Source organism: Antrostomus carolinensis, unplaced genomic scaffold, assembly GCF_000700745.2.
Source record: "Antrostomus carolinensis isolate BGI_N321 unplaced genomic scaffold, ASM70074v2 scaffold36610, whole genome shotgun sequence".
NCBI classification, from domain to species: domain Eukaryota; kingdom Metazoa; phylum Chordata; class Aves; order Caprimulgiformes; family Caprimulgidae; genus Antrostomus; species Antrostomus carolinensis.
Window position 1 is genome coordinate 36,497 of NW_010288310.1, and position 12,059 is coordinate 48,555.

Genomic DNA, 12,059 nt, shown 5'->3' on the forward strand with positions numbered 1-12,059 from the left:
TCTGTATGTGACCTTTGTGTTTATAAGAAAGCAAGCTTTTCATAAGCTTTACATCTTGGGAGGGGTTTGAGAACTTGTACCAGTGCAGTATCTTCTTTCAAGTATCAGTTTTATTTATTATCTAAAAGGCTAATTCTTATTTCAAAAGAAATCGCTTGAATTTTCTTAAGTAGCGGAGAGATATGACCTGGGTGTTCCTTTGAAGTAACTGGCATCATCAAGGGAAAAAAGGTGTTTGAAGGATGGTAATGGAGGGGTTATGTTGGGATGGTTGGAGAGGGCTTGTTTGGTTTCTGTCCTTGTCAAGATAGGTTGAGACTGCCCCGATGAGGTTGTTCCAGGTTGCCTGTGGCTTAGGCTCAGTTGCTTACAATGTAAAAAAAAGTCCAGGCTCCAAACTCTGACAGAATCTGCCTGCTGGAATTTGTTGCAGGGGTGTGTCTGGTCTGTCAGCTGATTTTTAGTGGACTTTGAGAGGAAATAGAGCTGGTAGTCTTGAGAGGAAGTGTAGAAGTGTAGTAAGGAGAAACTCCTTTTTTTTTTTTCCCCCCTCCTTTTTTGTGTTACCTGTTTGGTTGGGCTGGTTGGATTTTTTTGGTTTTGATTTCATAGAAAGCTTTTTGAAATACCAGGTCTTCAGCCAGCAGTGTTTAGAACTGGTGATCACTCCGGGGGTTAGGAGAGCATTTGTACATAGCCTTTCTGCTGCTCAGAAAGTGTGCCATTCTGTCATGGCAAAGTATGGCAGTTTATGAACGAGTTTTATTTTTGAAAGATCAGACTTACTCCCTTGATGGATAATTTGGAAGTATTTCTAAAATAATAAGACTCAGAAAATGTGGACCTGTTGGATTTAAACACATGTGCTCCTATTTAATTGCTTTCCAGCTCTTGTTTAAAGTCCTTGGAATGTGTATGCTGCTTGAAAGGGCTCTTTGAAAGGGAACTGTTCTTGAAGAAAGCCTTATCTGTCGGCTTAAATTTGGCATCCTCTGATCCCTGCTTCCACTGGAGAATATTTAGGCACCTGTAAAAGTTGAAAAGTTAGTTTATTTCTATGTTGGGGTTTTTTGTTCATATAGACTTGCACTGTTCCTTTGTCATTTGTCCAGGGGAACCCAGGAAAGAAACACTTTTAAAAGTCTTTGTGACCCTGACTTTTTGTCCTTATGGATTGCATGGTCCCTTGAGTAGCACTGCAATAGATGAGGTACGCTAGCTTGGCTACCACAGGCAGAGAAATTAGCAGTTCACTGTGAAAATGGCAGGCTACACTGAACAGACCTTTAAAGAGAACCATCCCACCTCTTACTACTTCAGTATTTTTAATGACTCTGGATGGTGAATTTGAGAGTAAAATTAAGTTTATCTATGCAGATGACACCATATACAGCTTCAGAATTCAGAACTGCTTTGTTAAGTCAGAGAAGCAAGCTAACAGAAAAAATAAATAAAGGATGAAATTTAAGAAGGAGAAGAACAATTTCCTTCGTTGCTTAATAGAATGTGGTCGGATAATGAATTCACCAAGTCTTTTGACATCTGCTGTAATTCGGTGTATCTTCTTCTTTCTAAAAAACCTGCTTATCCTGCTATGGAAGTAAATGTAAAAAGGTTGGATGAGTTGCTTGCTGATGCCTGTAGTGGTCTGTAGTGCCCATCTATGTCAGGTTTCCCACCACTGCAGTGCTGTTAAAAGCCTTGGTTACTAAAGTTCTTGGAACAATATGGAATAAGGTTGACTTGGTTCCTAGCTCTTCCTTTTTAAAGATAAACTTTACGTTTTGCTGCTTCGTGCTTCTCCACAGGCTCTCAGAGATAATGTAGTTCACCAAAGCAGTCTTGGAGCTGTCAGCAGTTTAAGTGTCCTGGAATAAGATTCACCAGGCAAAAGGCAGTTTGAAAATTTCTCTCATGTGAATACTTGTAGTGTTTTCTTCTCCAAGGCTGAGGTCTTAGAGCTCCCTGTCAATGAGGACTTCAGGTGTAAGCCACCTGATTGATACTGAATGCTTGTAGTGTCTGGGGAAAAAACAGAAATGCTTGGTATTAAAATACTATCATTTTTGTGCTTCCGTGCTTTTCCTGCTGTTCTTATTCATCGTTACTAGTATGTACTCATTTCTACATTTTATAATACTTCATTTGGGCTTTCTTGAGATTGCAGAAGAGGTGATGATCTGCCTAGGTTTGTTCCTTATTACCCTTCCTATTTAATTGCCATTGGAATAGTTTGGAATTGTGACTTATACTCATTTCTTCAAGGAACTATTATTTTTCCTTCAGTAAATTTTCTTCTAAGAAACGTAGAAAACAAAGTTCACTGTAATTGAGTAGTTTTGTTTGCTCTCTGCTCTTCTAGTGAGGATCTCAGACTCTTACCCTGGAGTCATTCAGCCCTGCTTGTTTCTGTTCTGGTGTTCTTGAGCAGTTTCCCTACGACTCCTGCAGATTTGATTCTGACCATGTTGTCTGTCTTCTAAATTAAATGGGGTACGTTTCAGGGTCTTCCTGGGTGGCTTGTCCTGCTTTGTTCCTTTCTCAGCTGTTTCTTCCTTCATCAGGAAATCTTAGAATTATTTCCCTGGGTGGTGGCTGTGCTCTGTGCACTGTGGTGTCAGTAATGTACTGTTCCTCCCCAGATACTCTCAAAAGTCTGCCTTATACTGTCTTCTGGAGGCACGTGTACACATCCCTAACGTTCAAGGTGCCAGCAATTTTATTCTGCCTCCCCTCCAATCTGTTATTTTTCGTGTTGGTATTCTGGGTTAGGTGAGTTATCCTAATGAAATTGTTACAGCTTCTAAATCATTAACAACTCGAGAAATAATTCTTGGCATCTTGTTTTAACATACAGAACACCAGGGTGTTCAGCATACTGTGCCACTATAGCTTCTTCTTGTCAAGAATGACCCCTTCACCTTGTGTTTGGCTGTTGTAGAGCTTATTGTCACACTGCAGCGTTGCTTTGCCTTTTTCCTCTTGAACTTAGTTTAAAGCTTGGGTTACCAAGTTGATGCACAAAAGTATTTTTCTAGTTTCTTGAGATGTCTTCCATCCTTGCCAACAGCTCCTTGAGCACTACCTGAGTCAGATCAAGAATCCATGTCTTTCCCATGTTGCAGATCTTGGGTGTATTTAGTTCTAAAGTGTTCTGATGAGGAAGAAAATGAGTTGACTTTGTGGCTGGTTCTGGTGAAACAAAAAGTTGTTTTATTTGCTTCGTTCTCTTGTCCAGTTTAAACCAGACACACTGTAGGTCTCTTAGTGCTTATTCAGGAAACTTCTATTTGTCAACCTTTCCTCTTTACAGATGTGGCTGCAGCGTTTGGTGGGGTTTTTTGTTTTTGTCCCACTCTTAAGGTTTATGATTTAAGGGCAGGAAATTCTCCTGAACTACTTGCTACAATTTGGCCTCTGTGCAGCAGCAGCACCTTGGGCACACAAAGGGACACAGCAGTTCTTTTAATCTTTGATGTCTATGTATCAAAGATTCATCTTAATATAGCTGCTTATATATGCATCTTATGCAGAAAGCTTTGTATTCTCTTGTGGCTGCTACAAGGCAGCTTTGTTCAGGTTTAAATTCTCAAAACTATAATGTACCTCCAAAGCTATTTAGAAAGTCTTGTGTACCCTCCAGTGGTGATAGGTCAGATATAATACCTGAGGGCTGGTTTTTTTATGTACTTTTTTTTAGTTACCTGAGAGCTAAAAAGATTATTCTTAATGCATTTTTTTACCTTCTAAGCTGAAAATACCTTTCTGCATTACTTGAGCCTTACCTGACTTCAGTGTGAGTTTTAGTAATCTCTCACTAATACCTTAACTTGAAATTAAGTCAGTAATTTTTTAATTTATTTTTTTTTCCTGTACTTCCCTTCCCCAAGGGCAACAGCCATTCTGGCGTACTTACCCCAGGAACTTCTAGGTACTTCGTGTTATGAATATTTTCATCAAGATGATATAGGACACCTTGCAGAATGTCATAGACAAGGTATGCTTATTAATAATTCAGTAAATAAATTTTGTAAAAATACTGGGAACAATTGTGTGTTAAGAAAAGCAAACAAACTTGGAAAGACTTGGCTATTGGTTGATGTTTGGACTCGATGATCTTAGAAGTCTTTTCCAGCCTTAATGATTCTATGATCTCTGTTTGCAAATGCTTTAGTTAAGAACATTGTGCTGCATGTGCCAAACAATACGATTATTTTAGACTTCCATGGATTTTTAGTGAATATCTGAGGTTCAGGTTGGGTGAGGGGGGATGACTGCAGAAATAGTATTTTTCTTCAGGGGTGAAGGGAGGAATTAATTAAGTTTTCCCTGATAAAGGGTCTGTTTACGTAGTCACGGTGCCTGTTTGACACCAGGTTACTTGCTTTCTGGCTGTCTTTAGTTTTGCAGACAAGAGAAAAAATTACAACTAACTGCTACAAGTTTAAAATAAAAGATGGCTCTTTTATTACATTGCGGAGTCGCTGGTTCAGTTTCATGAACCCTTGGACCAAAGAAGTAGAATACATTGTCTCAACAAATACAGTCGTTTCGTAAGTATTTTCTCTTAGCAGATGCATGTATATGCCAGTTGCTTTGCCTTGTTTTCAGATGAGATTTGACCTAAATATGTGCACATCTTCTATGTGACAGTAGGTGTCTTCTCCAGATAACACCCAACACTGCATACCTGGGGAGAGGGGAATTAGTTTAATAATTGCAGTAGTTTATCAAGTGTTTATTAAAGCCCACAGAAATAGAAATATTTTCTTTCTTTGGGAAAACCTGGGGGTCCAGTCTTTGTAGGGACTTAGAGGCAATGCATTTCTTTGCTTTTGTAGGGATTTCCCTTCCCCTTTTCTTTTTCCTTGAGGGTTCTGTACAGGTGCAGTGATTTCACAGTAGAGTAACTGCTGTAGAGGAATTCTCTTATGAGAGAAGCTGTCTGGGTTCTGCATTGCACACTTTGAGTTGTAACAGGGTGTTTTATATCTGTTGTTTATCTAGCTTTGGTGTCAGTCAGGCTGCTTCTTTCACAGAGGTGATAATGACTCACAAGCCACTATAAACCCCAAAGCATTCTGTTCTGGCCCACTGGCAGAGTGACTGTTTTTCAGAGTTTTCTATCACTGATTTTTCTATCCACAGCACCAACGTACTTGATAGTGGAGACGCAGCCTTTCCACAGCTTGCCGCTTCTCCACACAGCATGGACAGTGTGCTTCAGGCTGGAGAAGGTAACTACTGTCCCATGAGGAAATTATTGGCAGTTGTGCCTTGTCAGCAGCTAATCCTGCATGCACAAATTTGCTGTGCTCTTGGATTGAGAATTTGTTAATATCCTAAAGAAAAGTAAGTTTTAGGGCCAAAAAAGTGCTAATGCTGTTCTTGCCCTGTTGAACTTGGATATCAACTTTGGATACAGAGAGGTCAAAGAGAAGTGAATGAGCAAGTTAAAAGAAACCAGTATAAACAGGGTTGGAGGAGTGACATAAAAGAGAAATGTTTGCCTTCGTGGATGGCACTATTTGTAGATTGTACCAGAGTTCACGTTCTGCAGCCAGTGCAGATGGCTGCCCATGGGGTGAATGGATCATAAATATAGTTTGGCCATTTGGCTTATTGCCCCTCTCCTGCCCTGATTTGACTGACTTTTCGTCAAGACATGAAGACTGACCTCTAGTAATCATCACAGGCTTGTTAGGAATGCTGCAGATCACTGAACAATCTCTTATAATGGGTGGCATACAGCATAGTGCGGAGTAGAGCCTGATTTAATAACACAGTGTTACTGAAACAGGGTGGAAGTGAGGTAGAATAGAAGGATGTAGTGACAGCCCATGGATGAGAGACAGGGAGAGAAAGATGGTGATGATACTGAGATTCTTTCCAAAGAATTGGGAACCACTGCTTTTAGAGACCTTGTTTACTAGATACTACTTTTATCAGCTGTGCCTTTGTAGGTGCAGAATAAGGATGTTGCATGTCTGGCATTACTTTGTAAGTTGTACATATGTACATACTCTTAGCAAAGCAGTGCAGGACTTCAGCAAAGCTGGGCTATTTGGTTACCTCTGCTGTGAAAAATGAAGTTCAGTAAGTGAAACTAGAGGAGGAAGGGTGGCAAAGCATGGGGCAGCTGACAGTGGTAGGAAGAGCAGCTGCCATGTAGGCATGATGGTTAGTGATTGAAGGTGAAGTAACAGCAGTAACATGGTGTCTGGGCCTTCTGAGAATGGGAAAAAAACATAGAGCAAACTTCTATAATAGGATAAGCTTATTCCTGCCACAACACTGCCTTTGAAAAGAAACCAGAAGCATAATATCATCATACTTGACAGTTCTTGTCCCCAGAAAAGAAAGTTAGTTGAACAAAGCTTAATTTTAAGTAGTTCTGGCTCTGCTAAGGATTTTATGACCTTTCATGTGAACCTTCTCACCTCCTGATGGGTCTGAGCCATAGATACTAAGGGTTGCTATTGTTAAATATGAATTTCTAAAAGAAGGCAATTATTCACCATGCATAAGCAATGCTACTGACTTTTTTGCCCTTTCAGGATGTGATCTTTTCTTCACAATGCCTTGGAGTATTCTGACTACCTCTCAAGTATTGTGCAAGTGTCAAATCACATTGATCACATTGGGGATATCCCATATCCATCCCATCCATACTGAATGGAATATGTGCTGGGAAGTTCTTTGCACAAAGCAAAGAATAAACGTGTTTGGAGATGAGCCTGTTTGGGCACAGAATAAAGCAGGTCTGACAAACTAATCTTTACAAAGTCTGGATGAGAGGTACTACCAGATGCTCGAAACATCCTGACTCTTAGCAGACTGGCTATGTTGTGTACCTGCTGGCACAGGGGGATGTCTGAGGGACACAGCATAGCTCAGTGCAAGTCAGAGCTTTCCATACATCTGAAGGTACTCACTATTTGGTGCAATTTAAAATAAATACAGATCAGAAGGTCCTGCAGCTTGTCAAAGCATGCCTAAGTACAGATGCTTTTTGGAAAAGGTTTGCAATCTTTTATCTGACCTTAAGATTTATCTGTTCAATTCAGGTGGCCCAAAAAGGACCCATCCTACTGTGCCTGGAATTCCAGGTGGAACAAGAGCTGGGGCAGGTAAAATAGGGAGGATGATTGCTGAAGAAATCATGGAGATTCACAGGTGAGAGAAAATGGTCTGAAGTTAAGAGGAAAATCAGTATTGTTCTTTAAGAGGAAATTAAGGAAGTCTTTCTTCAAGCTGCATAGGGAATAATACAGTTGCATTTTATAAGTAGACAGCTACAGATACTCACTCAGAATACCTGAGGTAGTGTAAGCCCATAGTGAAAGAATGAAAAAGTTACAGCTTTCCAGCTTTCTACTGTAAAAGACATATTGGAACATTTTTTTGTAATGGTGATAATTATCTGTTGACCATAAACTACAGTAGTTAAAAAGAACAGCTAACTAGAAACAAATTCCTTTCCAGACTGTTCTTTTTCCAGTGACTTAAGGGTGTAAGTGGCACAACTTCCAAATGCCAAAGCTATTGACTACATGCCAAAAAAGCAATGTTTGTTTTCATGTGATCCACTTTGCTCGGATGCTTTTAGTTGTTAGATGTGCAAGTTCAGCTTGTGCAGTTCTCCCACAGCTCTTTGAGCAAGGACACAATGATTAAGCTAGCGCTGCCTTCCCAGGGGCAACCTGTCTAAAAGTCAAGATGTAGGTCTCTGGTTTAAACAAGAAGTCTTGTAGCATCTTTTAGTAAGTGACAGCTACTTTCTGTGGGTTTCACTTAATTTCTACAGGCTCACAATCCCCGTTCTTCATTAATTTCCTTTTGGGAATTGTTCCCTTTCCTATAAAAGTGGTCTCATCCAGCAGATGTTTAGTGGCAGTAACTTAACCACACTGAGCTGCAATTCAGGAAAACATTCAGTCTGTTTCCCATAGTTTTGTTTCTGCTGCAGGCCAGAGACTACTTACATCATTGCTTAAGGCAACAGCAGACCTGCCACATAAGGCTTCTTTCCTGTCTATAAGAACAGGAAGAAGGAGGAAAAAAAAAAGGCACACTAAGGCTGAACCAGTACTCTGAAACTTCACCATTTCTTTTATGAGCTGTAAAACACTTAATTAGCTTCAGTGAGTGTGGTACTACAGCTTACCACCCATGTTTTCATTTCATTTCAAGACCCTGGGTTAGTTCCAGTCCTTTTTCAGCAGCTGTTACTATTTTCCAAAGCTGCCTTCTGTTCAGCTTTCCCAGGGGAACTCTGCCAAGGACAAGATTCCCATTTCCATGCTTTTCTGTAACTACCCCTCTTCCCTTTAGTCTAGAGATTTGTTGGTTCTACAGTTAACACATTATTCATTAATAAAAAAATTATATTTGATCAAGCTGTGGAAAATTCAATTGAAAAATGCTGCTTTGGACAGTTAAAAAAAAATAAAATTAACTGTATCAAATGTCTAGTGTACTTCTGTACCAGTGGCTCACTTCAGGAGTCTAGGTTACTGGGACTGAAGCAGCTCGAATTCTTAGCTCATCTAAAGTGAAGTAAATTACCAACAAATAGGTGTTCCTCAGTACCCAGGACCTTTTCTTTCTGTGAATGCTGTACAGGAAGAAATAAAGGGGACTAGCAGGTAAAGCTTCCAGACAGAGCAAGCTGGACAATTTACACACAACTGTTTAGCTGCAAATAAAAACATTGCTACTACTGATTTGAGTTAACACTGAAAAAGTGAGAAATTACAAAAATGAAGTTTGTGCTTTTAAGTACCTTATGCCACCTGATACTAAAGTTAGCATATGAAACTCCAAGTCTCAGAGTTCCTGGTAAATTCAGTCCCTGTTTTATCCATATTTTAGGATAAGAGGATCATCACCTTCTAGCTGCGGTTCAAGTCCTCTGAACATTACCAGCACACCACCACCAGACACGTCCTCCCCAGGAGGCAAGAAGGTAAGAACAAGCTTTACAAGCAGTCTTGTAGCAGTAGTGGCAAGCAACATGAGATCATGCTTATAAAATTACACGCGGTGTCGAACACCTCCTGGCTGCTGGGCTGAAAAAGTCTGACAGCAAGTCAGTGTTCTGGTGGCTGAATTCCCTTTACAGTAGTCCTTAAAGTACAGAGACCAGTAGTTCTTAAACACTGGCAGCTTTTGAAATCCACCTGCTCCTTAGATTTTCACTTTTTTTTTTTTAACAGAGCTGCAAGAAAGAGCTCTGCTGGTATCTTTTGATCCTCTAGAAACTCTCTAACACCACATACTGGTGCACACTGGAATTGCTGTTGTTGGAGCACTGCTCAAATGACTCGCAGCAGCGTTTGCTGCTGTAGCACAAAATACAACAATTAGATGCTTTACTGTGCACTGACAGTTAATTTTTATATCAATACCATGTACCATGCCTTGTTCTAAGATTGCCTGAATAAGCACTCGTGTAGCCATTACCAGCACTTAACCACCTGAACACTTGTACTGGCTGCATTTAAGTCATCTCTAGTAAATTGCTGCTCATGGTAGGTATGTTCAAGGCAAGAAGAGCACTTATCCAGATCCGTATTCTATGCCTGCAAACACTGCCTCAGGCACTTAACTTTTTTTCCCCAGAAATGATGATGACTACACATAAGAATTGCTTGTACTGGAGCATATAGCTGACAGTAAATATTTCTGTCTATTCCTGGCTTTGTTCTTGAAATAGAACTTGAAGCTGGAACAAACCAAGTTACAATTCTAGGAATAGTTATTGCTCCTTCGGCCCTAGAATAATTGAACACCTACATGTAGCAGGGGCTACTGTCACGGAATAAAGGAAGGTACACAGAGAGAGTTGAGTATTTCTAACAGGATCCCCCTCAGTATTTCTCCTTATTTAGAAGACTTACATTTGCTAGAAACAACACAAGTTCCAGCTGACGCTGCCCTCAGAGGGAGCTCACAAGTACTTAACCTTCCAGTGTACACACATCTGAGCAGTTCTAAACTGTGGTTCAAGTTCAGCTCTTCCCTTGTGATTTAAGAATCCTGGAGAAGGTTGTTCCATTTCTGGTGAGCTCTGGTGTAACCATACAGTGCTGCTCTGTACCAAAAAAAATGGTTAGACTTGTGATCCAGGAGCAATGCTCAGCTCGTGCAGTCTGTCTCTGCCCGGGAGGATTATACTCCTAAAATCAAGGATCTTAGCTGACAGTGCTTTACGTATTTGGTATCTGCCCATTCAAAAGCATTCTGTAGTTAGCTGTCATTAGTATCGCTTTGCAGATTAAAATCTTAAAGATGACCCACAGAAATGCCCTGATGACTTTTTCTAGTGGTTTTTCAGAAGTTACTTTCTGAAATTTAGCGTGTAGTAATGACTTAATCTCTTGCTTTCTGGTGGTGATATACTGTCCATCTGACATCTCCTTGATGGGCATAATACAGAGGAAGTAGCTCCTGGTTTACAACTAGTCTGATTAGCTAGCCTTTAGGTGTTGGGGTTTTTTTATTTGTTTGTTTCTGTTTTGTTTTGTTTTTCCCCAGGAAGTCCATCTTCCCTGTATTGAAAATCCCAATATAGGACAGTTTAAGGCTTAATGTGATGTTTCATGCTGGTTTATGGCTTCTATTTTTTTCTTTCAAGATCTTGAATGGTGGCACTCCAGACATTTCTTCAGCTGGGTTACTGTCTGGGCAAATCCAGGATAACTCTGGTTACCCATATTCTGACAACTCCTCTATTCTCGGTAAGTGAAGTCACATGCTAACATGCCTCAATACCAACTAAATACATACAGACAGATCTATCAAGATGGTTCTTTTTAGCAATAACTTGCTTTCATGATCTGCAGGCTACAGCTGAGGCATAAAGCCCATAACCTAGCACTCTGTTTGCCCAAAGTGGGGCCTGGCAGTCTGTTTTGCTAGCTTACTTTATATGATGATTTTTTTTTTTTTTAGACAGCACTTGGAAATCTCTCTTCTCTTGCTAATCAGTGTCAATTACCTGAACTCCTCACCTGCTTCTTGTGAATACTTTTAAACAACTGAAGCCAAGCAGGGCTAGGCTGACTCCTAGGTGTTGATCTAGACTTGGTTTTGAAGTACAGCACATAGTAAGGTCGTTCCTGAGGAGTGACCTAACCTTTGTCCTTTGCCACCCAGGTACCAGTGGTAGCTGTTAGCTGGATATCAGACAGATTAACATGCCCAAAATAGTTCAACCTGTTCAGATAGTCTACCTCAAGTCCTAGGGCAAGTGCCTACAGCAAGTAAAGTGAACAAAATAAAGCTGAACTCCTGGTAACTTACTGTATTTACACTTCCAGGGGAGAACTCTCATATAGGCATTGATATGATTGACAACGATCAAGGATCAAGCAGCCCTAGCAATGATGAAGCAGCAATGGCAGTAATCATGAGCCTTCTTGAAGCAGATGCAGGTCTTGGTGGCCCTGTAGACTTCAGTGATTTGCCGTGGCCCTTGTAAATGATGCACCTGGCTTCAACATCCAAATATCAAAGTGCATTTACTGGTGGAGTTCTACAGTCTGTGAAACTTGTTGGACTGAAAAGCTTTTATGTACAAATGTCGTAAAAGCTGTATCAGAATGCAACTCATCCTACCATGTGTAACTTCAGACAAAGTGGAATAACCTGCTACAGTGTTCTGTGTTAATTTGGTTAGCTGTGTATAGCTTGCAATACTTGTATATTTTGGATTCTGTTGTTTGAAATTTTTTTTTTTAAAATCACTGTGCAACTCACTGGCATCAGTGGTAGCTTTTATATGCAAATGACCATTTCAGATGTATGGTGTGTTTTTACACTGCAAAACAGTCCCCATGTGGATATTTCTTATACTAATTGTACCATAAAGCTGTTTATTCTTTCTTGTAAGAATCCTTTACTATAAATATTGTTAAAGTGTAATGTATTAGACAGTTAAATATTTTTAAAATAAATGTTTCCCTTGTTCTAAGATGGAGCATTTACTTTGATAAATAAATTTGATAAAACCCTGCTGAAGGTGCATGCTAGAAGCAGTTGCCTATTTATCATTT

General features: G+C 40.0%; 1 protein-coding gene across 8 annotated transcripts in view; it reads left to right on the top strand.

The window, feature by feature from the left end:
• The window catches only part of BMAL1 (basic helix-loop-helix ARNT like 1), a 27,074-nt gene extending 15,036 nt beyond the window's left edge, over nucleotides 1-12,038 (top strand). For 5 of the 8 annotated variants that reach the window (XM_010166261.1, XM_010166268.1, XM_010166276.1 and 2 more), the window contains 7 exons: nucleotides 3,891-3,997; nucleotides 4,403-4,553; nucleotides 5,149-5,237; nucleotides 7,068-7,176; nucleotides 8,875-8,968; nucleotides 10,640-10,742; nucleotides 11,325-12,038. In XM_010166261.1, the coding sequence (XP_010164563.1) occupies nucleotides 3,891-3,997; nucleotides 4,403-4,553; nucleotides 5,149-5,237; nucleotides 7,068-7,176; nucleotides 8,875-8,968; nucleotides 10,640-10,742; nucleotides 11,325-11,485 (814 nt within the window). In that variant the 3' untranslated portion in view covers nucleotides 11,486-12,038. Of the gene's footprint in view, nucleotides 1-3,890; nucleotides 3,998-4,402; nucleotides 4,554-5,148; nucleotides 5,238-7,052; nucleotides 7,177-8,874; nucleotides 8,969-10,639; nucleotides 10,743-11,324 lie in introns of all 8 variants that reach the window. The other 3 variants (XM_029084523.1, XM_029084525.1, XM_029084535.1) reach the window with 2 other exon arrangements.
• The last annotated feature ends 21 nt before the right edge of the window (nucleotides 12,039-12,059 follow it).